The sequence below is a fragment of the Eschrichtius robustus genome, chromosome 2 (assembly GCF_028021215.1).
Source record: "Eschrichtius robustus isolate mEscRob2 chromosome 2, mEscRob2.pri, whole genome shotgun sequence".
NCBI lineage: Eukaryota > Metazoa > Chordata > Mammalia > Artiodactyla > Eschrichtiidae > Eschrichtius > Eschrichtius robustus.
Window position 1 is genome coordinate 133,298,161 of NC_090825.1, and position 24,296 is coordinate 133,322,456.

General features: G+C 46.7%; 2 protein-coding genes across 3 annotated transcripts in view; one reads left to right on the forward strand and one right to left on the reverse strand.

Annotated features, from left to right (window-relative positions):
• Window positions 1-24,296, forward strand: part of CYFIP2 (cytoplasmic FMR1 interacting protein 2) — a 128,251-nt gene that overhangs the window by 77,194 nt on the left and 26,761 nt on the right. For both annotated transcript variants that reach the window (XR_011073131.1, XM_068536279.1), the window contains exons 24-26: window positions 11,143-11,286; window positions 12,818-12,908; window positions 13,735-13,865. Coding sequence is in view for 1 of the 2 variants with exons in the window: in XM_068536279.1 (XP_068392380.1) it covers window positions 11,143-11,286; window positions 12,818-12,908; window positions 13,735-13,865 (366 nt within the window). In the remaining variant the exon portion in view is untranslated. The remainder of the gene's footprint in view (window positions 1-11,142; window positions 11,287-12,817; window positions 12,909-13,734; window positions 13,866-24,296) is intronic.
• FNDC9 (fibronectin type III domain containing 9) lies at window positions 314-3,187 on the reverse strand. Its single transcript, XM_068534570.1, has 2 exons — window positions 3,023-3,187; window positions 314-998 (listed from the first exon to the last, which is right to left on the reverse strand). The coding sequence occupies exon 2, from the start codon at window positions 989-991 to the stop codon at window positions 314-316; it is 678 nt and encodes a 225-aa protein (XP_068390671.1). The 5' UTR covers window positions 992-998; window positions 3,023-3,187.

The following is a 24,296-nucleotide window of genomic DNA, read 5'->3' on the forward strand; positions in this document are numbered from 1 at the left end:
ACTTTCTATACCATAATAATATTCATGGTTGTTTTAATATTGAAATAATGCTTTTAGTTCCTAACTGAGCCCCCCTACCCTAAATGGGCACTCCTAAGAGATGCCGTGTTCCTCCCTTTGCACACCAGGGGGTTATATGTTTTCCAGCTAGAGAAGCTTTGTCAAAGGGCATTCATCCAACCAGGTGGTCCATGTGTCAGAGCTCAGACATTTGAGGGGAGGCGAATGGGTAGTCTACAGATGCGTTTTTACCAGAGACCTGCTGCGTGGAGGGCTTTAAGCTACCTGATGTGGGCTGCCTCCCCTCCACCTCTCACTCCCCAAAAGGAGGCAGTGCGGCAGGATGAACACCGCCCTCCCTCTGCAGGGCACCCACGTCGGGGGCATCCTGTTCGGCCGCTGCGGCTTCTGGTTCTGCGTCAGCTCCGGAGTTCTTGCGTGGCACTTCCACCAGGGGGAGCCCCTGCAGGTCTTCCTCCCCCTGACCCAGACCCGGGGCCTCCTCTGGCCATCTCACCAGGCCATTGGCTTCCTCCATGAGGCCGGCTCTGTAAGACCATCGAGGCTCATGGCAACGGATACACCAGAACTGGAGGCAGATGAAGGCTAACACTGCCGTGAAGCAGGCCAGCAGAATGGCCATCAGCACCCAAAGGGAGATCTGGGGGTCCACCAGGGAACTTCCAGCAGCCAGTGGACTCTTATCCAGGGTGTGGAACATGGTGCAGTAGTGCCTGTAGGGGAAGAGGATCTTCTTGCAGCTGACGCACAGGAAGTAGAGAGTGGAAGGGTTGAGGTGTTGCAGCACCGCAGAGCTGATTGTTCGAGGCACCTTCTCCTCGTGGTGGAAGCTGTAGCGAAGATAGCCAGAGAAGATGCTGTTCCAGTTGGGCCTGTACATAATATGGTAATAGTCCTCCAGGCAGGGCTCCGAGGACGACCAGGAAATGACGGCTCCCGTATAAGAAACGTTCCCAACCTCGATGTTCATCTCGATTCTGAAACCAGAATCAAAGTGCAGAGTGTCATCTCCTCATTTAAGTGTTTATTTATGATAATCATAGCCACCATGCATTGAGCATTCGAGATGGGGACTAATATGGACCCCGATTTACAGACAAAGAGATGAAGGCCAAGAGGTGACAGTACTCAGCTAGGCAGAGCCGAGAAATGGCAGAACCACGGTTCAAATCAGGGCTGTCTCATACCAGAGGTGGGGGCCTTCAGGCCCAAGAGAGATGCACCCACATCCCCCAGCCTCATCCTGCCGTGGCTGAGATTCTTTAAATACAACATTGTTCCCAAACCTTAAAAAAAAGAAGGGGAAAAAAGACAATGAAAGGAAAAAATCAGCACAGCCTCAGAGTCTCCACGTTAGTCACCACGGGTCTGTGACCTCCAGGTCAGGCAGTTGTTTCACTTAAAATTTCCCTCTGGAACTCCTGTTTCTGCCCCAAGTGCTGTGAGCTCATTCATCTAGAACATTCTGGCCACCGTGTTTTTAGCCTCCAAGTGCCGTAGCCAGAGGAGATTTGCGTCGTCACTCAGCGGCAGCTGATTTCTCCCCAAAGCCTCTGCTCAGGTTTCGTCCATTCGTTAGCTTTTTTCAAAGCTGAATTACCCAGGAAATGAGTTTCACAGGTCAAGATAATCAGCTCCGAATACCAGCATAACTGCTACTGTTTGATGCCTGCTGGTTCTGTGACTGTTAATGATGGTAATAACCAGCAACAGCGAGCAGTTGCTATGTCACAGGTCACTAGAAGCTCAACATATAAGAATAAATATCCTTTATTCATCACACCCTCTGAACTAGATTCCCATTCTACAGATGAGCAATCTGAGAGGAGCAATCAGCTAACAAGTACAAGACCCAAAGCCACGTGACCACTGGAGTTACTAAGGCAAGGCTGCCGGGTTTAGTCATAGAATGCTACTGCAAAATGAGGTGCTGGTGCTAAGACAGGGTTGCTCTTTTTCCCGACACGTGAAACGAGCCCTCTTCAGGTCGCCAGCCCTCTCGCTTTGCTAAAAGTGTGCCATCTTCGAGCTTTTTAGTTTCTTTTTAATTCTCTGTGTTTGAGAGAGATTGTTCTCCTCCGCTGAATTTCCCCTGAGCTAAAATTCAGAGACAGCCATAGTCAACCTGTGTATGTTCACGGATAGATCTCACCCAGCTCAGTTCTCTGCCCCTCCTCTCTCACACGAAACGCAGAAGGTTTCATTGCAGATTGCAGTGACAGAGGAAAAAACAGTCGATCAGATTTTAAGCTGAATTGGATGTTAAGCCACACTGACTGCGATTACGAGCTGCTTTCTCTCCTCCCTGCTTCCCTCCAACCACCTGTGTTTGTGCCCGTGCTCCTAGAGGAAGTGAGCTGCAGGAAGATGCCGAGCAGTGAATGATTTTTCAGGCCTTCTTTTTCTTCTCTATGGATGACAGTGACCTAAATTGCTCAGGAAGGGGAGTTCCTTTCCGTTTGGCTGGAAATTTTCTCCCAGAAAAATGGGGGATGAAAGGGACAAGGCAGGTGTGCTCAGATCCCTCCAGCGAGAGTCTTTGCAGAGGACACTGAGTGTCTGCGCTCCCTCCATGGGTCTCCTTCTCATACACACCCGTCCACCCCGCCACACCCTTATAAATAGGGACCACAATGAAAAGAGCTTAATTCATTACTTACGATACAGAGGCAATAGCCCTCATAAACCCCCTTCCCTCAGGAGCGATCAGGAATGCTGTTTCTTGTCATGAATCTCTTCTCCTGTTTGCCTCACATCTGTGCTGGCTGTCTTTGCAGACTGAGTTTTCTACAGCAGGCATTTTGAAGAGCTTTCTGTCAAGATGCAGCATTCACAGCTTTTAGGACTAAGTGTCTCCCATTATTTATTTCTCTTCCACTGCTTCTGTTTCTAAATCCCCCCTATTTTTAGCTGTTCGTATTACTACTGCCTGACCCTCCTCCAAGCGGTGTGAAAGGAAAAGCCATTTCCATTTCCAAGAAGAGCCATTTGTGTCCCTTACCTGGTGTTCACAGTGGATCCGGTTAGAATGCAGCCCTCAGAGGCAGAGTGGACCAAAGCTGAAGGATGGTGCCTTCTCCCCTCCTCTGCTCTGGGCTCTCCTTGATGTCTCTCTCACCACTGTCTGAGTAATTCCACTGTCGCCCCCAACGCTCACATTATTCATTTCTTCAGATCAGTATCATTCACCATGGCAACCAGCAGGCATCTGTACGCACGATGTTTCAGGGACCAGTCTGGAAAGGCTTTTGCCCAGTGAGAGGAGCTCTCATTCCTTTGGCCAAAAAAAAAAGGCAAACAATCCCCTGCACACTGATCCTCAGAATGGCACTAATTCTTCAAAGTCTCCTAAATTGTGTCTCTAATAAGCTAGTTATCATTTTTCTCCCCATCTAGACCTTCTTTGGACAATGGTTGCAAATGCAAAGCTGTCGTTCTCTGTTTTCCCACAAGTAAAACAGTAATTACATCCTCATCCCCTCCCACCCCACCCCACTGCCACCCCACCTCCTTACCCACCTCTATACCCTCCTCTTTCTTTATTCTTGCCTCCTGTGGCATTACCTAGTTGTATGCCACTGGTCAAGACACTTTTATTCTCTGGGCCTCAGTTCCATCATCTGTAAGGCTGATCGCTTGGGCTAGATCAGGATGTCAGGTAGAAAACATGAGTGCCACCCCCCTGCCCAGGCCTGAACCCACGTGAGGCTTGCTGAACTGCCAGGACACTCGTACTGAGTTGGTTTGAGCATTCCCCACCTCTACCCCTCACCAAATTCAGGTCCACCCAGAACCTCAGAATGTGACCTTAGTTGGAAGTAGGGATTTTGTGAATTTAATTAGTTAAGGATCTGGAAACGTTATCATCCTGGATTTAGGGGGAGCCCTAAATCCAATGACTGGTGTCTTTTTAAGAGAAAGGAGAGGGAGATTTATATACAGAGAGATGCAAAGGGTAGAAGCCATGTGAAGACAGAAGCAGAGATTGGAGTGATGCTGCCATAAGCCAAGGACTGCCAGGGACCTGCAGGAGCTGGAAGATGCAAGGAAGGATTCTCTCCTAGAGCCTTTGGAGGGAGCGTGGCCCTGCCAGCACCTTGATTTCAGGCCTCCAGAACTGTGAGAGATTCTAATGTTTGAAGCCACCATGTTTGTGGTAATTTGTTACAGCAGCCCTAGCTCCGATGGATTTAGACCTGAATCATATAACACAAATTAGGCATTTTTAAAAGTCATCTTTTTTTCTTCTTGGTTCTTGGCCAAAGTATCCCAGTGGACCCATGAAGGTCTCCTTTTGATTCACATCAGTGATAATCAAAAAGTTATAAAGAGTTGCCCGGTGAGTCACAGACCCTCCCCAGGCCAAGGGTCTCTGTGAGGCGTGGGGTCTCGGAATGCCCGGTGTCCCTCAACTAGACACTTGCTCTGTGCTTCCCTCCCGTGGCATTCAGTTTTCCCAGAGGTCTGTCTAGAATCTGCTGTAATGCATGTTAATGGCGACTCCCTGCAGAGCATGAAAGCGTCCTCTCCACAGAAAGGCCAATGCAGTAGTTTGCAGATGCCTTTTGAGAAGGTTATTTTGAGGGGAATAAAAATAACCAGCGTTAGGGGGCCTGTGGAGTGACGAGCTGGAGCTCAAGCCTTTGCCCCTGAAAACAAGAATTTATTTTTAAAGCTCCTGGATGCCATTTTTCACCCTGAGCTTTTTATCTGAGAAGTTGAGACACTTGGAGGATATGAGGCCTAGAAGTCCTCTTGGTTCACAGATCCTGAGAGAAGAGATGGCTTTCCTCAGGCCGGGTTACTGATTAGTGGCAGAGCCAGGAGTGGAACCCGGGTCCCTGACTCCAAGTCCAGGGCTCATCCTTTTCCTTTAGGCCATCACCATTCCCCAGCAGCCCCCAGAGAAGCCAGTGAGCCCTTGTGGATGAGACGGATCGTCTGGGGACACTTGGCTCAGGAGATCTCACCCCAACCAGGCTCACTGTCTTCACCTTCAGGCAGGACTCCTCTGCAGTCACCTGAGCGGCAGCCCCTTCAGCTGTTAGGCCAGGTGGTCTCTGGTTGGTTTACACCAGTAGTAAATCACTGCCAGAGGAAACCAGCCAAGAGCGGGACCCCTGCTCCCTCCCTGAAGGTGGCAGTGAAGGGACAGTGAGAGAGCACACCTTGGTCCCAAAGCTGATTGGCACCCAGGGGCTGAAGTCCCCAGGCTAGGTTCAAATCCTGACTCTGTGGCCTTGGACAAATTTTCTGACTTTCCTAGGCCTTGGTTAACTCTTCTGTAAAAGGCAAATATCAATACTACCCACCTGATAATGTTGTAGCAGTGAGACGAACGCATCTCTGTAGCGCTGAGCTTAGGAACAGTAGCCATTATTATTAAGAAGAAAATGTCCGTGAGTCGGAGCCATTTCCTGAGTTGGTCATAGCTTCATCCAGAGGCTGTAATGGACAAGGTTTGCACTCTGCATGAGGCTGCCTTCCTTTTTTCTCCCCTTGAAACAGCTTTATTTTTTTTTAATGTACATGCTCGTTGTACATAAAGAGTATCAGAAAGTTCAAAGACAGCAGTCAAAATCCTATGACACAGAAATAACCACTGAGAACATTTCAATGCATGAGAAAATGTATTTCCTCATCTTACCCGTGGGGAACTCTTTGAGGTAGGCCGTCTTATCACCATTGTACAAAGGGAGAAACTGAGGCTCAGAGGGGTTAAGTAACTTGACCAGTATCACAAAGCTAGGCTGTGGCAGAGCAGGGCCCTACGCTGAGGTCTGTCGGTCCAGAGCCCAAGCTCCTAGCCAGCCTCCTTGATGCACTGCCATTCTGCTGGGTCGACCTTCAGTCATAGGTGGTCAGCAGTAGCTCTTTGCCTTGTGGTTGACTTGTCAGAGAGCTAGAGGCAGGACTTCGCAGTTTGGTGGATTCCAGGGTGATAGGAACAGGCGAGGAATTAAAAGACCTCAGAGGAAACACCCAGCCACCGGAAGGTAGCCAGCAGAAGCAGGGAAAACATCAGCTACCTTTGGAGAAATTCAGTCAGCAAGTGTTTCCTCTTCCGGAGTTTGGAGTCCAAGTACCCCTGCCTAAGAGCTCTGTCACTTAGGGTTAGGGGTAATATTAAATGTAAAGAGCCTTTAGCAACTGGTCTGGTAACTGAAATTAGTATATGAGTGGAAACTTTAAAAATATCTCTAAGTAATTAACTTGTAGAGAGTCTATCATAAAACAGCCTTGCAAGTGATATAGATTGTGGCACAAATCATCCCTTAAATTATACCAATAACTTCCCAATAATGTTTTGGTCTTTAGAGATTGTGGGTTTGGTCTTTTGTTTAATGTCATCATCGGTATCTAAACATTGCCCTATTGTGAGCCTTGATTCGACCTCAGCGGAATTCATCATACACACCAGGACTTCCCTGGTGTCTAGTGGTTAAGACTCTGTGCTTCCAATGCAAGGGACGTGGGTTCAATCCCTGGTCAGGGAACTAAGATCCCACACGTCTCACGGCGCAGCCAGAAAACACACACACACACACACACACACACACACACACACACACACACTGTTTCGCCATTAAAAAAATGTGCATCTGTGTCACACATTAATAATATGCTCCAATTCCTGAATCAGGATTATTTCTTGAGATCTCATAAAGGTATCATTTTGTGCAGGATGGATTTAACCAAGCTTGATTTTAAGTGAGACATCCTAAACAGGGTACATAATTAGTTTCTAAAGGCAGACATTGATTGTAGCCTGAGTCAGCTAGCAGGATTGGTTCAGTATAAGAGATTTGTAGCAAGTTTCCAATGTCTCAAGTCATGTCGCATTCCTGTTTTTCTTTGCCAAACCTCAGAAAATGCCCCGGCTCCCATATTCCCACATTTTCTCAGTAGGGCCCAGCCTCCTATTGAGCCAGCAGGTCAGATGGGTGCCCTGCATGGGTGTGTGTGCATGTACTTTCCAGCATGTGTATGTGTTTCCTCCTGCATGGGTGTGGTGTGTTTTTGGCGGGGGGAGTTGGGGAATAAGGGGAGCTTGCTCACTTAGAAGGAGGATTTGAATTCTGCTCATTTCATGCTGGTCCTTCCTGAGCTTGGGCCATCAACTGAGGCCTGAATGGTCCAGACCAGAATCCAAGACTGATGGAGGAATGTCAACAAGAGGCCTCCTATGTGCATTGAGCGGGTCTGTAAGGGGGTTTTTTTTTAAAGCCCTGTGTGTGATACAGCAATTCCACAATTCTTCTTCTCTGCCTAGAACTGGGGAGAGCTGCTGAACAGTTTCCACCTACCCAAATATATTTTTATTTGTGCTTGCCAGGAAGTGCTAAGGGAGACTTATATTAGAAACTCCTTGGGTGGGAGTGCGGGTTAAGAAGACCGCTGAGAAGGATGAGCGCCCGGAGGACCACACTGGAGCTTGCACCTCAGAGGGCAGTTAATAACACATCTATTCCAACCCTCTGTCCCAGGCAGGGCTCCCTTCTAACACCCCTATGTCATGTGTCTCCGTCCTTACCCAGCACAGTCTGTTGTTGGACAGCTCCTATTTTTATAAAGTTCTAAATATTGAGCAAAATCTGCATTTTTGGGTATGTTCCGTCAGCTGGTCTCAGCTCTGCCCTCTATCACATCACTGTGTAGGATACACCATGTTGTATGAAATTGTACCCCACAGATGTACTCTCCACATTCAGAGAATCATGACTATAGCCAAAGCTGCTGGGGGAAACTTGACCAGGAAGCTGTATTTTCATAGTCTTTACTTACCAAATTACCAAAACGAAGGAGTATGAAGGGCTGTTATTTCAGTGGGTGCTTCCAGCGTGCCAGGCACCATGCTAAGTGCCGTATGTATGTCATCTCATTTAAACCTCCAACAACCCTACAGGAGTTGGTATTATTATCTTTACTTAGGGAAGACCAACGCTAAGAGAGTTTAAGTAATTTGCTCAAGATCATCTGGCTAGTAAACTGATGGAACTGGAATTTGAAATCAGGTGTGCCCACCCCAGTAAACAACTCTGGACTCAGACAAAGCAAGAAAATAAGTCAGAGAATCATACAGGGGGAAAAAAGTAGCTGATTGCTTTTTGTTCCCTCCAGGGATATCCATTGAAAGCTCCCTGCTGCTCAAAAGTTCCTTTCACAGGATATTTGAAAGAAGACTGAACATGCCCAGAGCTTTACTGGGTTCAGAGGAGAGGCTGCAGCACCTGGTGTGGGTGGGGAGTGAGGAGGCAGCTCTCTTGGGGGGTGAGTCCATGAGGGGCCCCTCGGGCTGTGAGCACAGCCCAGTCATCCTTCTCACATGCCTGTGCAGGCTTAAGCTGCAGCCCTCTTTGGGAAGAAACTCAAATCATGTTTTTTAATCTTTGAAAGCAAATGTTGGGAAGTAAATTAGGCTATGATATAGCCCAGTGGGCTTTTTAATTTACTTTTGTTTCTTGACGTATAATCATAAGCAATAAAATGCACTGTCCTAGTTCAGGCTGCTATAACAAGAATACAGTAACTAGGTGGCTTAAACAGCAGTGGTTTCTCACAGTTCTAGAGGGTGGGAAGTCCAGGATCGAGGTGCCAGCAGATCCAGTGTCTGTTGAGAGCCTACTTCCTGGTTTGCAGACAGCCTTCTTCTCATCGTATCCCACGCGATGGAGAAAAGAGACGTAGAGCTCTCTCATGTGTCTTCCTACAAGGGCACTAATCCCACTGATGAGTACTCCACCCTCATGACTTAATTACGTCCCAAAGGTCCCATCACAATAGGGGTTAAGATTTCAACATAAGAATTTGGGAGGGACACAACCATTCAGTCAATAACATGCACAGATCGTAAGTGTACATATACTTTCATGAATTTTGAAAAATGTATACATGTGTGTAGTCAAGAACCCAGTCAACATGTAGGGCATTTCCATCATCTAGAAAGTTCTCTCATGCTCCTTTCTGGTCACTCTCTTTCCCCCACCAGAGGTAAGCCATGGTGTATCTGGTGTTTGTTTTATACCCACCTCATCCTTGGAGAGGAAACAGGAGACTACAGAGTGGGCCTTTGATTACAGGGCCAGAACTAAGATGCACTCACTTGGGAGGTTGAGCACCTTGTACCATGTGTGCCCTAGCACCACCTCACTCACCTCTCCCTGGTCCCAGCCCTCTTTGGCAGGGTGGCCTGTTACAGAGACAGTGAAATGGTTTGCTCCATACACAGAAAATTACATGGGCTGGCCCCATGGTTGACTAAATCAAACTCAACAATTCATATACTCCAGGATTTGCTGACCGTCAGCTCAGTGAACATCATGCTTTTAATCAGTTATATTTTCCCTCCCTACATAAACCACTGCTGCCCCATACCATTTAGAAATCTTTAGTAACTACCTGCAAGGTATCCCTCCCCCAGGCTCAGGCAAAATTTTGCTGTGACGGCACACCAGTGTTGAGTGCAGAACGCTGCTTTCTCACATTCCAAGCCTCCCCATATATAGGCATTAGCTTACCAAGAGAACTGTTATTCAGCCTGCTGGATGAGTGGGTGTTCTGATTCCTCACGAATTCTTGTTATTAGTGGGCACTCTAATTGTGTTCCTCGTGTATCCTCATTATTCAAGGGTACTATAATTGTGATGCTTGTTTTGTAAAGTTTAGAATAATTCGTGTATAGTAAAACGTACTTAAGGCAAAACCTAGACTGAACATAATTAAATCTTCCCTTGATGGCTCCAGAGTTGAGAATCTTGCAGAACTCCAAAAGCATCATTACAGTTCCTATTTAATTCATGTAGGATTTCTAATTAGCCAGCTTATAGAGAATTTCAGCTAATAGAATATCAGATGTGGTCTTTCCATATTTGCATGTTCTGTGTACAAGATTTTTACAATTCCCGATAGGAAAACTATACTCAGAACTAAGGTTAGAAGTGAAGTTTTTTCTTAAAAAAAAAAAAAAGGTTATGGTTTACGTAATAATTCAGCTTCCAAAGTTCACCACTGTAGGTAGAGGTTAAGAAAATGGCCTTTAGAATCACACCCACCTGGGTTCAGATCGGGGCTCAGTTACCTATGAACTGTGTGACCTTGCGTAAGCTACTTACCACCCTGAGCCTCAGTTCCCTCATCTGTGAAATAGGGCCAAGAATTGCTTGGATCACGGATCATATACATTGGTTGCGTGGATTAAATGAAAATGCACTCGGAGGGCATCATGAAGCCTGGCATGAGGTGCTCCAGAAGTGGCAGCATTTCAAAACAAAGTCAATGATAACCTTAGTGTATCACCAGCTAGGTGAGACCAATTCAGAGCCCTTTATTTTGGCCCTGTATTCTCAGACAGAAAGATCTTAAAGAGATCCCACTAATTCAGCGATGGCATCTCACGGGGTCCAGAGGACAATGAAGGTGGCCCCCAACCAGCACCCAACCAGAGCAGCTCTGCTTCTGTCTGTTTCATGTACTTGTTTCCGTGGCATCTTTTTTTTTTTTTAATTGCTAATCAAAAAGCTACAGAACTGCTGTTGTAATCCAACCCCCTTATTTCACAGGTGAAGAAACTGAGGCTCAAAAGGCCAACGTGATTTTCCCATGCACTCAGCGGAGGTCTCCTGCCTCCCAGGCCTCTTGGTTCCCAAGACTCCTCCCTGTGATAGATGGAGGCGCCTCAGAGTAGAAAGAAGGCAATGTTGAATCAGCTGTTGAGTTCTCACATGGTCTTTCCAGCCAGTTCCTAGTACTGAAAATGCCCCCCTAGAGAAAAGAAATCATTTGTTTTACCCTCATCTCATGGCTCAATTGTGAAAGTCCTGGTTTGTGTGTGGACAGTTGTGGGTAGCATGAGTCCTGTTAAAAACATATTTACCTGGAGGCCCTTTGTCCTCTTGTTAGGGAACTGCTGCCCCATCTGATGACCTTCGCTCGATCCTGTGGTCACTGACCACCGTTCTCTATGAGCAGCTTGCAAAATGTATTTATTCATAGGGGTCCCCAGTGAGAGAACAAGGATATCAAGTTTCTATCCTTTGTATGATTGAAACACCTCCTGCCAGGACTCACAGAATGCCCATTCAGTTCTCCGCCACTGACTTGGCCACATCCTCTGTTTTCCAGCCTCTCAACATTGCCTACAGCCACATCTACAGCTCCTATAGGAACTTCGTGGGACCCCCTCATTTCAAGACCATCTGCAGACTCCTGGGTTACCAGGGCATCGCTGTGGTCATGGAGGAACTGCTGAAGATCGTCAAGAGCTTGGTAAGGAAGGAGGCCTGGGACGGGCCAGTAGGGTTGAGAGGAATGAGGCTTGCTTTCACTTTTTACCTGGCCTGGAAAATCGAGTCAGAGGCTCTTCAGCTCTGTCCGTAGGAATCACCCAGGGAATCCTTTGCCCTTATCCCCTGATTCCTCTTACCTGTCACTCTGTAACATTTCAGTGCATCTTCTGACCTGTGGCTTTGACTCTCCTTCTCTGACGCTGAACTCACTCCTAGTACTTACTAACTGAACTCAGCAATCTTGATTTTGACTTTAAGGCCTACTAATGACCACTCATACCCATCTCCTGTGCTGCATTATCTAATTTGAGCATGACAAATCCATGACACATGTGCTACCATTTTCCCTCCCATGCCCATGGCAGACATCTCTAATAAATCAACACGCTTCTCCCCCTTGGAATTTCTTGATGACTGGTGTTACCAATACTCCACTGGCCTCGAGGGAATTCCATAGACCTTTGCCACCATTCTATGTCCACCCCAAGTATGGCCATCTGAACCTTCATTTAATTCCCCAGGACACTGCTGCAGCAAGGCTGAAACATTTCTACAAATTTTCTTAAAATTTTGAGATGACAAAAGAGAAATAGATTAATGCATATCCATGTCAGGAATAGCCAACAGGATTCACCTCTTAACTCCAGTCCTCTGGTAGCAGCTGTGTATAACCAGGGGTTGTTCCAGGTTGTGAAGCTAAATTTAAGAAGGAAGATGTGGTAATTGATTAAAGATGTCTGCCTGGGACACAGGAGGGATGAATGTGCCATGCATTTTCCACGCTTAAATTAGATATTGTCTCAGTCTTCATAGCTCCCTGGCCCCATTTCATTTTAGATCTTAGTTTGGATCTCATGTAAGTACTCCAACCCCAGGAGGGACCCCATGCCTAGAAATTGCCCTCCTTGAAGTCTGTAAGCCCAAGGTAACACTGAGAGCATTCCCTTTCCTGTCTTACAAAGGCCCATGTTTCCTTACAAAGGGCAAGGGGGCTGCCCGCCACCTTTAGGAGACAGCCTGCCTCTCAGGGAGCAGTGCCGTACTATCTTAGGCAGCTAGGGCTGCTGTGACAAATATACCATTTGGCTTCACCGACAAATGTTTATTGTCCACAGTTCTGGAGGCTGGAAGTCCAAGATCACAGTGGCAACATGTGAGGACCGTCCTCCTACTTCACAGCCAGCTGCCTTCTCTTGTGTCCTCACATGGCAGAGCAAGAGAGATGTCTCTCTCTCCCCTCTCTTCTTATAAGGGCATTAATCCCATCGTGGGGGCTCCACCCTCATGACCTAATTACTTCCCAAAGGCCCCATCTCCAAATACCATCACACTGGGGATTAGGGTTTCAACATATGAATTTGGGGGGAATACAAATATTCAGTCCATAGCACTTACCCACGGGTCTCAACAGAACCTCCATATGCCCCAGTAGCCCAGCGTTCAGCCCCAAGATACACATATGCAGCAGCGGTGGATTATATTTCACTCATCTTGTACTCTTCTTTTGTCAGCTCCAAGGGACCATTCTCCAATATGTGAAAACACTGATCGAGGTCATGCCCAAGATATGCCGCCTGCCCCGGCATGAGTACGGCTCCCCAGGTTGGTGACCAGGGGAACCAGGGGAGGGGTGTGGTGATAGGAAAATAGTCCAGACCCATCCCACTGTGGAAGGAGAGTCTGGCCATCTACCTTGAAGTATTTGCTTCTCTAACACGGCAGCAAGCTGTCAGAGCACTGGGTTTGCACCCTACCTCTGCCACTAAATCACCTTGGACCATTTTTAATCCCCCTGAGTAATAGTATCCTCTTCCATCAGTGAAAGTAAATGATGCCCACTGGGCCTGCTTCACAGCACTGCCTGGAAGCTGGAAGAGGTCCACAAATGAGAGAACAGTTAATCATGAATAGCGAGGTATAGCTGTAAAGGTCTTCCTTAGTTCAGCACGTCTACATTCCTTCCTCCATGTGTCTATTTGAAAGAGGCCGGTGCCCCAGGTGTGGCATAAAGTGACATTTCTAAGGTAAGTCAGGAAATAGGAGTTTTTGCCACTCAACCTCTGGACAGAGAAATAAGTCTTTCCTTTCCTAATAGTGAAGGCACATGGACTGAATTTAGGGCCTGAGGGGTGGGGAAAGGTGGAGACTATGAGTTTGGCACCAGGGGTTTTTTCTGAATACCAAGATGTCCGGCACTGGGTCAGTGTGAATCAGAGTAGGAAAGGGCTGGGGCCGAAAGCTCTAGTTTTCGTTCCTAGCTGCGCCACTTAGCTGTGTGAGTGTGGACGTGCCACTTACCCTCTCTGAGCCTCATTTGAAAATGGGGATAGTTGTGCCTAGTCCGTGGTATCGTTACGAGTATTACATGAGATCCTGCAGGGAGTGATTAGCACGAACCTCCAGCTGACCATCCCCCTGCATCTCCCAGGGATCCTGGAGTTCTTCCACCACCAGCTGAAGGACATCATCGAGTATGCAGAGCTCAAAACCGACGTGTTCCAGAGTCTGAGGGAGGTGGGAAACGCCATCCTGTTCTGCCTGCTTATCGAGCAAGCTCTGGTGAGTCCTGAACCCCGAGGGATTGGCACGTCTCCAGGCTGGAAGGGACCCCCCCCCCCACCAACCTCAACAGATGCCCGAGGCCCCTCTAGCGCACCCCGCCCAGGAGCCCTGCAGCTTAGTTCTGTGCTCTTCCAGGGCGGGCACACGCTCCTCTCCATTCCATTGAGACCACTCCGACCATTCGGACACTGGGGGGAAGCAAGCCCTGGAGTCAGACAGGCCTGGGTTCCATCCCAGACCCCCTCCGCTAGCGGCAGGGCCTCAGCGGTCCATCGGAGCCTGGGTTTTCCATTCACTCCCTAGACACATGGTAACTCCTGGCTGCCACAGTCTGGGCACTGCACTGGGGCATGCAGCGGTAGCCGGGCCCCGCCTCGTGTCCTGGATGGTGGAGGGCAGACCTGCACTGAATGAGTGTTTACACAGAAACAATGTGTTTACTGTCCCAGCAAGTGCTGCGAGGGATGAGTGCCAGGTCCGGTCCGATGGGAACCTAAAACCTGGTGTGGTCTTGAGGGTGAGGGAGGACTTCTCTGAGGAGATGACCAGGAATTGGCCTGGTGGAGAACTAGAGACAGCTGTTTCAGGCTAAGGGAAGGGCCTGTAGTGTTGTCTCCTTCTGTTGTGATGGAAGACAGTGATTCTACCCTGCAGCGCAGTTTAAAGGCTGAAAGGAGATAAGGCATGTAAAGTGAGTACAGTAAGAACCAACTAATTGGTCAGAGTTATCGTCATGGGCAAAAGCACGAGTGCCTGTGCTTCCACCTCTCGGGACCACACAGAACCAGCGCTCTCTTTTCCACCGGGCCAGCCCTCATGGCTTATTCACAGAGGCTGCGTTCTCCACACACTCCCAGCGCTCTCCACTTTGCTCTGGTCCCGTGAGGCGTCCACAGGTGGGCCCAGCCCTCCAGGCGCGGGGTGACTGGTGCAGCCGGCACAGTGGAAGGTACTGCAGAGGGGTGTTGCGTGATCTTCCGGACGCGGCAGGAGCATCTTCCAGCGTCCATTCCTGCCTTCCTCTGTCTGCACACACGTTCAGCAAAAGGGTATTGAGAGCCCGCTCGCTGCCAGGTGCAGTCCTAAGTGGTGCGTAAGTGGCCATGAATGAGAGAGACAAATTATTACCGTTTTTGTTCTGGAGAGGGAGGCGACTGAAGCAGTAAACAACCAGAGACATGAATGCAGATGGTACGTGCTGTGAAAGAATAAACAGAGAAACAGGACAGATGGAGAGTCACGGGTGCCAGGAAGGCTGTGTTGTTTTTGGAGAGGATGGAGCTTGAGGTCTTTCAGAAATGGAGAGAACCCTGGAGTGAGCTGCAGTGAAGAGGTGATGTCGCCCAGGTGGGGGCTGAGGTGGGAGAGGTGGGTGGCCTCAGTCCTGGGCTGCGTGGGCCCCGCGGGAAACCTTAGGATGCTGTGAGATGGAGAGTGGGGGGTCTGATTTACTTTTGTAAAGGCCCTTTACCTGTTGGGAGAAGCAGCAGCTGGAAGGTGAGTGAAGGGCAAGGCTGTTTGTAATTGTTCAGTCCAGGGGTCGTCTTGGAGGCAGGAGGCACAGGGAGAAGGGCAGGAAAGGGAAGGAATTTGGAAGGAGGTGGAACAAAGGTAGAGAGAGGTGGGAAGGAAGCAGTAAGAGCAAGATCTCAGAATAAGAGCCCAAGAGGATTCCTGCCTCGAACCGAGTGAGCTGCGGCAAGCCAGCTCAGTGCACACCTCGGCATCCCCATCTCTGCAGCCAGGGATGTGGACCAGCTGCTCTCTCAGACCCTTCCCACCTGACGGTCTCTGAAACACAGCCTGATTTGCTCTTCTTCTGTGGGGAGTAATAGCCTCTCTGTGCCCCTTTAGATGGACTCTCGAGACAGCTAAGTGTTCCTCTTCGTGCTGACAGGTTTTTAACATGGTTCAGTGGGCCTGGTTGCTATGGCAACGTAGCCATCAGAAGTCACAGGGATAAGATACATAGGCGAAACCGCTCAAGGCCACAGGAAGAGGAGCACCAGGAGACGTGGAGGTGGGGGAGGGCGGGTCCCTGAGGCCTCAGTTCCTAGTGTCTCTCGTCAGCGCCGCCTTTCATGAGGAGCATCAGTTAGCTTCCCCTGTATAGACCCCAAACGGCAGACTGTGGATGAGGCTACAAGGAAAGGAAAATTCTGTCTCAGGCATCCCTGCCTGGGTGGTCAGTTGCATATACCACGGAGGACAACAGGACACTCACATCAAAGACCTTCAGAGCTGAGAGAGACTCCGACAGTATATATGTCCCAACCCCCTCTATGCATAAGTGAGGAAGTGGAGAACCAGAGAGGGCGCAACTTGCCTGAGGTCACACAGCACATCAGCAGCAGAGGTGAAAGAACAAAAGCGAAGGTTTCTGGTACTGATCCCAGTCCTTGGGGGGATGGGGGTGGGGAGGGGACATAGAATCAGGGCTCCCCGAAGCTGTGCGCTCTGCTTTCTACTTAGACATCTGGGGAAATTCCCAAGCTAAGACAGTGCTTTCCGAGATTAGAATGAGGCAGGAGCTTTTTAATTTATGAAGCTGGAATTAAATATTCAAATGACATGTTGATTGTTCTCATTAAATAGGAGGACTAATAACAAAAAAACGAAAGGAAGAGGGGAGGGAGGGAGGAAGGAGATACTCTTAATATATGTCTGTAGAGGAAGGGCGATTTAAACTGGAACATCTGTGCTCTGGAGGACTGTGTAACAGTCAAAAAGAATAAAATATGAAAGTGGCTTGGCACATACAACATAGAAAATGGTGAAAGACATAATATTGAGTGGAAAAAAAGTGAGTTCCAACACAAGACGCACATTATGATGCCATAAAGTAAAATAAACAAAATAAAGCTCACAAAGTAACCCTGCATTGGAAAAAAAATCTAGGAAAATCATCCCAAATAATTCAGTCATTTTTCTCTAGGTATCAGGGAGGGAGCTAGGATTAGAGGTCAACAGGGACTTTTGCCTTATCTGGAATGTTGAATTTTTTACAAGGGAAATAAATTCATGATTATCATTGAACTAAAAATTAACTTAAAAAATACGAGTAGTATATCATAGTTTCAGAAAAACTGGAAGGACTCTGAAAAGTACAAAGTAAGAAGCCTTTTACCCGCTCGCGTTGTCTTTTTCTAATGTTTTCAGGGTTCTGTCCTGTTGTGGGTTCCATATCAGTATATATGCTACAAATACCTTCTCTTACTCTGTGACTTGCCTTTTTTTTTTTTTAACAGATTATTAATATATCATTGATTTGTGGATGGAGAGAATATAAATTGAAAAGATTGATTGTCTGGACAAAGATATATTTTCTTCTTTAAGTTCGGTGCTTATAAAAAATTCAGGGTGCAATATCAGTACCGAAAAACATGTATGTACCTATGGGATGGGTTGTTTGTTTACTTGGTGTTTTTAATGAAGGTCTAACAGGCGTACAGTAATACAGTTGACCCTTGAACAACATGGGGGTTAGAGGTGCCTACCCTCTGCATAGCCGAAAATCTGTGTGTAACTTTACAGTCGGCCCTCCATATCTGCCGTTCCATATCCCTGGTTCCAATGTGCAGATTCAACCAGCCACGGGTCTTGTAGTACTGCAGTGTTTACTATTGAAAAATATCCATGAATAAGTGGACCCACACAGTTCAAACCCATGTGTTCAAGGGTCAACTGCATATGGAGTATGCAGTTTTCTCACTGCGTAGACTAGTTGAATCATCCATTTTACTGTGGATGGATGTTTGGATTGTTTACAGCTTGATACCATTATGAATAAAGATACTATGAATGTTCTTATACATTTCTTTTGGTGGATGTACGCTCTCATTTTTGTTGGGTAAATACCTAGTAGTGGAATGGCTGGATTGATGTGTAGACATATGTTTAGCTTCAGTAGATACTACCAAACAGCTCTACGAGGTGTTTGTACCAGTATATACTCCCGTTCAGCAATGCATGAGAGTGTTTTTTCTTCACATCCTCATGACCGGTTGGATTTGTCTGTCTTTTCAGTCATAGCCGTTCTGGTGGATATGTTGCGATATCTCACTCTGGTTTTGATTTCCCTGATGACTGAGCTTGAGCTTGAATGATGCTGAGCTTCTTTCCATATGGCATTCCCATTTGGACAGCCTCTCTTGTGAAATGTTGTTCAATATTTTTGCCTATTTATTACTGAGTTATCTTTTCCTTATTGATTGGTAGACATGATTTATATATTATAGATACATGTATTAACGAATATATTTCTGTGGCATGTCTTCTGATGAGCAGAAGTTCTTAAGGTTTATTGTATTTACCTTTTCTTTTTCCTGTATGATTGATGCTCTTGTGACTTGTTCAAACAAGTGTCCCCTACTCTTAAGTCATGAAGATATGTTATCTTCTAAGAGTTTTAGAGTTCAGCCTTTCCAGGCGTAACAGACCTTTAAGTCTATTATTCACCTGGAATTGATGTTTGTGTTGCGTGAGAGGTAGAAATTCAATTTCATTTCTTTCCAAGTTGTCTCCACACGACTGATTGAAAAGCCCTGTTTCTCCCCACTGTGCACAGTGGTAGTGCTGTGTCTGTTATTTATCAAGTGTCCACAAAGGGCCGGTCATGGCAGGCTTTTAATAGATACTTGTTGAATCGAATCTGAAATGGACCATATTTGTTAGGTACCTATTTATAAGGCCGTTGTGTTTTTAAAGGAAACTCTGTTCCTAATGACTAGTATCTTTTACCCTGAGAAATCGTAAGGGAAATATTCCACAGTCACCAAGTTTTTGTTCAAATTTTGTGTGGTTTTCGAGCCATCAGCGCATTGTTCGTTATGCCAGCACACACCAGGAGAGGGCCCTATTCGCTCATGGGAGCAAGGGAGGGCCTGAGTCCCTGCGGAGACAGCCCTTCCGTCTGCAGGGCCTCCCACGCAGGACTTGAGAATGTTCCCTGCTTTGGGGCCTGTTGTTTATTTATTTTCTCCTCCTTATAGCAGAGTGAGCCATGGTTATAGTGGTCGGTCATGAGAGCATGACTTATCTTTACAGGACGTGAGGACAGTTCAGGCCCAAGCTCACAGAACTGAACGCTGGTCAGATGTGGGAGAGCTGTCAGAGGCCATCCAGGGCGGGTGTCTCTACATCAGCACCACTGACATTTGGGGCCAGGTACTCCGTAGTGGTGGGGCATGTCCTGCGCGTGGCAAGGTGCTGAACAGCATCTCTGGGCGCTGCCCCATGGATACCAGTAGTACCTCCCCAGTTATGATAACCAAAAATGTCTCCAGATATTGCCTAATATTCCTTTGGAGGACAAAACCTCCCCCGTTGAGTACCACTGATCTGGTGCAATCCCAGTTCCACATTTAGCAGATAGGAAACTGAGTCCCGGAGAGGGAGATAACATTCTCAGAGCTACAGCTACTCAGCTAGTGCAGGAGTTGAGACAAGAACCCAAGATCCTCACGATTCACATACTCAGGGCCAGAGAGCTGCTCTCCTGAGCTTTGCAGATTGCTCTGTTGGCTTTTGTTTCTATTTTTGTTTCAGTTCCAGCTCCATGTCTGACCCCTCTATCTCCTGCTTCCACTTTATAGTCCCTTTTCTTTCATTTTGCTTTTCTTATTGCATCAGTGAAATAAATTCGTGGCTAGAAAACAGAGAGGTGCAGAAAGAAGAAAACAAAAAGCACAGTCCCGCACCAAGATAACCACTGTTCACATTCCAGTGTGTTTACGTGCCAGCATATTAATTTTCCACGTATACATACATATATGTGTGTGTGTGTGTGTTTTACTTTGTTTAGTTGGAAAAGTAACAGTCACCAAGCTGAGAAGAGTGATTACCTCTGTGGGGTCTGAGGGAGGCAGGGACGGACAGAGGTTAGGAATCTTCTACTTTTACTCTGCACTCTAAATTATTGTATGAATTTAGTGCAGTAAGCTTTTATTGCTTTTTTTTCCCTTAAGAGGAAATACTCCCACGCTTAACAAATGTTCACACTCCCTGACGCATGGGAAGTTAAAGCAAAAGCCCACCCTCTACCACCCACCTCAGACTCTCACTCCATAGTCCACCTATACTTGATCCAGGGTTATTTTGCTCCTCACCCTGAGAAAAGATGCCCCCAGTTACACAGAACACGAATTCTGTCCCCACACCCAGCACCATCAAGTGGCTCCCCTCGGCCTGACTGTATGAGTGGTTCCTCCAGCCCAAACCCAGAACCCAGTGTTTTTCTCAATTGGAAACGAGCCAGGATTGGTGGGAAGGAGGCATCTTGACTCCCAGTAATACCTTTCCTTTCCGTGGCTTTACAGTTTTTAAATGTATTTACATCCTTTCAGACCTGTCATAATCTGGGAAACACACCTGTTAGGTACATCAGCACATCAGATTCCTGGCAAAAATGGCCTGTCGGTAAGAGTCTTTGGTTCTTCAGACATGACTGAGACCCCCAACAGGCCGGGCAGTGTGTGGGACTCCGGGGCTCACCGATCACTGGACACCGTGACTTCCCGGACGGCACTGTTCACCGTCTACACCCTCTGTCTTTCAATATGGAGGGCTAGCCCTCCGGGGCTTGGGCAGGATGATCTCAGGGCCTTTAACTATTTACTTACTAAAAAAACAGGAAATAAATTCAGCCCTCCTGTTTATTAACACAGCGCTCGACAGTGACAGCCGTCTAGAGTTGGTCAAATAAATACGTGCTAGTTGAGGTGTTTGCTCAGATTTTACTAATGAAAGTGTGTGGTCAAAAAAGTTTGAAGAGTGACCAGCCTATTTCAGAACAACTGAGTGAAAAGTGGCATCAAACAAGCGCTGATCTGTGGAACACAGAGGAGGGGTGGGGGTGATAGGAAAGATTTCCCAGGTGAGGGTCCTTTTTGCATCCTCAGCCCCAAATACAGAGCTCATTAATTATAGTCTCAATGAATGGGGGCAGGAACATGTCATCTCCGTCCTAGATGATGAGTAGAGACATGCCTGTTGGTCCTCTAAAATCTTCAGGATACCGCCATTCAATGGGCGACAGAGGCGGTCAGTCACCTTCATCCAAAGCCACCTCTGTCTTTGGAATATGCTATGCTGATGTCATTAACCTTGGCGGTAGTTGCCACAAAATCAGAGCCTTGGTTACTCACTTCTGTATTGATGACTTTTCTAGGACGAGACCCCAGTGGATAGAATGCCTAGAAGCTGAGGGTTCGGGGGTCGTTTGGTACAGTTTGCTCTACTAAGTGTTACAGATCTTCAGACACCCAGGAGGTAGTGTAATGGTCTCATTAAAATCACTCAAACTCCTAAAATATCCTGATGTCTGAGCCCCATCCCACTCCAAGGAAAACAAAATTTTCGCCAGTGGGGCCCTGGCTGAAATGCCTAAAAGCTCCACATTTGATTGTAATGTGCAGCCAGGGTGGAGAGCCCCTGTTCTAGAAGGCGTCTTCTGAACTAGTATTGCCAAAGCTTAGTTGTTGACGTGTTGTCGTCACAATTCTTGCCATACCTGCAGACCACTGGTCCTATTTGTATTTAAAGTAACTTTTCACCTTAAACCTATTTTAAAAGGAAACTTCATATCACTTCCATTTTAAAAAAAAGTATTCTCTTGCTGTCATTAGAAAGCAACCAGAATAATAAATTTCATCAAAACAAAACACGATGATATAATTCCTGTTGCTGTGTGCCTAGGCCCTGAGCTTGAGGCCTGCACTCTCTCTCTCTCTCTCTCTGTTAAAAACAGAGATCAGCAAATGTTACAGAAGTAGTAAGACCTGCTGGTTCCAAGTGGAGACTTTCTCATTAAACTTGTGAGAAAGATTAATAGGAAACTAAAAAGGAAAAAATGTTATCGCTGTGACTCAGTATTATGAAATTCCATTGCACTGTACCCGCATTTCCCACCCTCTGGAAAATGCCAACCTTCGATGACATTGACATGCATTTGAGGGAAGGAAAAGCTACTTTCGAGGTCAGTTTCTTGGCTGTAGATCTTTCCTAGTTGACCAGACATGATTCTGATCCAGAATCCAGGGCTACAGAGAGCTCCTGGAAGTGAGGGGCCCACGGAGCAGGAACAGACGGAGAATGCCTCAAGTGAACTTTCCACTGCACCTGGAGTCCCCACTGAGGGGCTGGAAGCTGCAGCTCGTACTTTCTGTGCAAAGGAGGGTCGTGGTGGATGTGGGAAGCCTCATTTCATGGCTGTTCCACATGCCCTGTATCCTTGGGGCTTAACATCAGTACGAAGGAAACACTGACACTGACATCTATGTGCATCCATATAAGGGAATGTTTAGACCGCTGGGCTCTCTGGTCAGGCCCTGTCCCCCGCCACCCCCTTCCTGCGGGAAAGCCAGGGTGGGGATTCCTGTGGGGTGCCCCACCTCCAGTTTTCCAGCTCATTTCTCCACGCTCACTTGACAGAGACAAGAAAAAAAAAAGAAGTGTTAGCGTTATTGTCTTTGTTGCCTCAAGACTCAGAATGTTATTTAAGAAAATACTGTTTTGAGAATGGTTTGATGATTCCCCTTAGGAAATCAGCTAAAACTGGTATGTAGTCATTCACCCAGAAACAGAGCCTAAAGGTAGAGCCTAATGCTGTTCTACAGGAATCTGACACGCGTAGGATCACACCGACCCTGTTTTTTTAAATATGTATCCTGAATCTTTATGGTTATCTGTTAACCAAGAGAAGTCAAACGCCCAGTTAGCCCCCTAGAGTGAGTGAGTTGGGAACATGAAGTTTTGTGGTATTTCATGGAAATCCCTAATAGTTCATCAGTTTTAAATTAAGTAAGATTCAAAAGGAAAATTTTAAGACTGAAAGCAATACAAAAATAAAATACTCACCCCTTGAATTTTTATGTGGGTTCCTTACAATACAGTATTTTTGCATCCTGACTTCAAAAATCTCTTCATGTTTACTTGCTCTGTTGACAGAGAGCAATTTTAGCTCTTACTAATCATCTAACGACTACTACTCTCAGAATCGTAATATGTTAGGGGTTGTCCTAAGCAATAGTAATAGTAAGTGGCACTTGGTAAGTGTGGCAATTGTCACCCGTTAGCTCCTCCCAGGGAGGACCCTGTGTACTGCAGCAGGAGCACACAGCAGTTCCCAAACGAGGGAATCACTGGAATACTTTTTGGTAGAGAAATTGCTTCGTCTTCACACTTTAGAAAACTCATCATGGTTGGATCCTAGATCCCCCGAAAAAGGCTATAAAAGAAACAGCTTAAGAGCAACCAGGAAATGTTAGTATGTTATATGATATCAAGAACTTTTTAATGTAGGTGATCATAATATTGAGGTTACGTAGGCAGATGTCCTTGATTTCAGGAATTGCATGCTGAAGTATTTAAGGCTGAGTGATGCAATGGCTTCAACTTAATTTCAGAGATTCAGTAAATCAGAGAGAGTCAAAGCAGATATGGCAAAATGTTCATTGGGACTCTACATCAAGAGTATAAGGATGTTCATTGTTCTTTCAAATATTTTGTATGTCTAACATTTTTCATAACACAAACTTGAGGGGTGTGTGAAGGAAACTGAATCATGGAATATGGAAAGTTAAGACGAAAAAGGGTCACATGATGTATAAAGAGGAAGAAAAGTTATGAGGGCTTTTGTTTTTTTTCAGCTACTTGTGCTAGTTGGTGGGACTTGCTCTTGGTAACATATGCCCCAGAGCTACTTCTGACCTCATTTTTTAAATTTATAGAGACATCTGCTAGTGCTGAACTCAGCCACGAGTCTCATGCTGCCCATCTGTTTGATTTGTGAGCAGGAAATAGCAGTTCAGGATCATAGAAAGCCAAAGCTGGGGAAGCTGGCCAGCCCAAATTAGAAAGAGGCCACTCGGGTTTGTGAGTACCGCTGGGAGAGCACGCAGGACACCACTGTCGGCTGCCCTCCTCCCAGGGGGCCCGTGGTAGGGAGACTTTCCCTCTGCTTCTAGGTCTCTGAGAGAAAAGAAAACAGTAATGCCTTCTCCCTGTACTCAACTTAAGAGACATGTTTTCATCCAGCTTCTTTGAGGGTCACTGCCTTTCCATTCTTGCTCTGGGTGGAATTTACTAGTAGGTAAAGCATTAGGGGATAAAAGACAGAGCTGATTTGCCCATGTAGCAGCAAAAAGGATCTTCATACCATTGTAAATCAGATCATGCAACTCTCCAGCTTAAAACTGACAGGTGGCTTCTCATTGTACTTAAAAATCTTTTCTTTTAATTTATTTCATTCAAGTATAGTTGGTGTATAATGTTTTGTTAATTTCTACTGTCATTGTACTTAAAATTCTAACTCCCAACTTTGGCCTGTGAGGCCCAGATTATTCAGCTGTACCTTCTCCTCCGACTCCATCTTTTATTAGCGCTCTCTCCCTGGCTGCACGATCCAGCTACATCAAGCACACGGCCGAC

Bases quoted from the DNA above. Each gene is read 5' to 3' on its own strand.
- FNDC9 (XM_068534570.1), bottom strand. From the start codon at position 991: ATGAACATCGAGGTTGGGAACGTTTCTTATACGGGAGCCGTCATTTCC.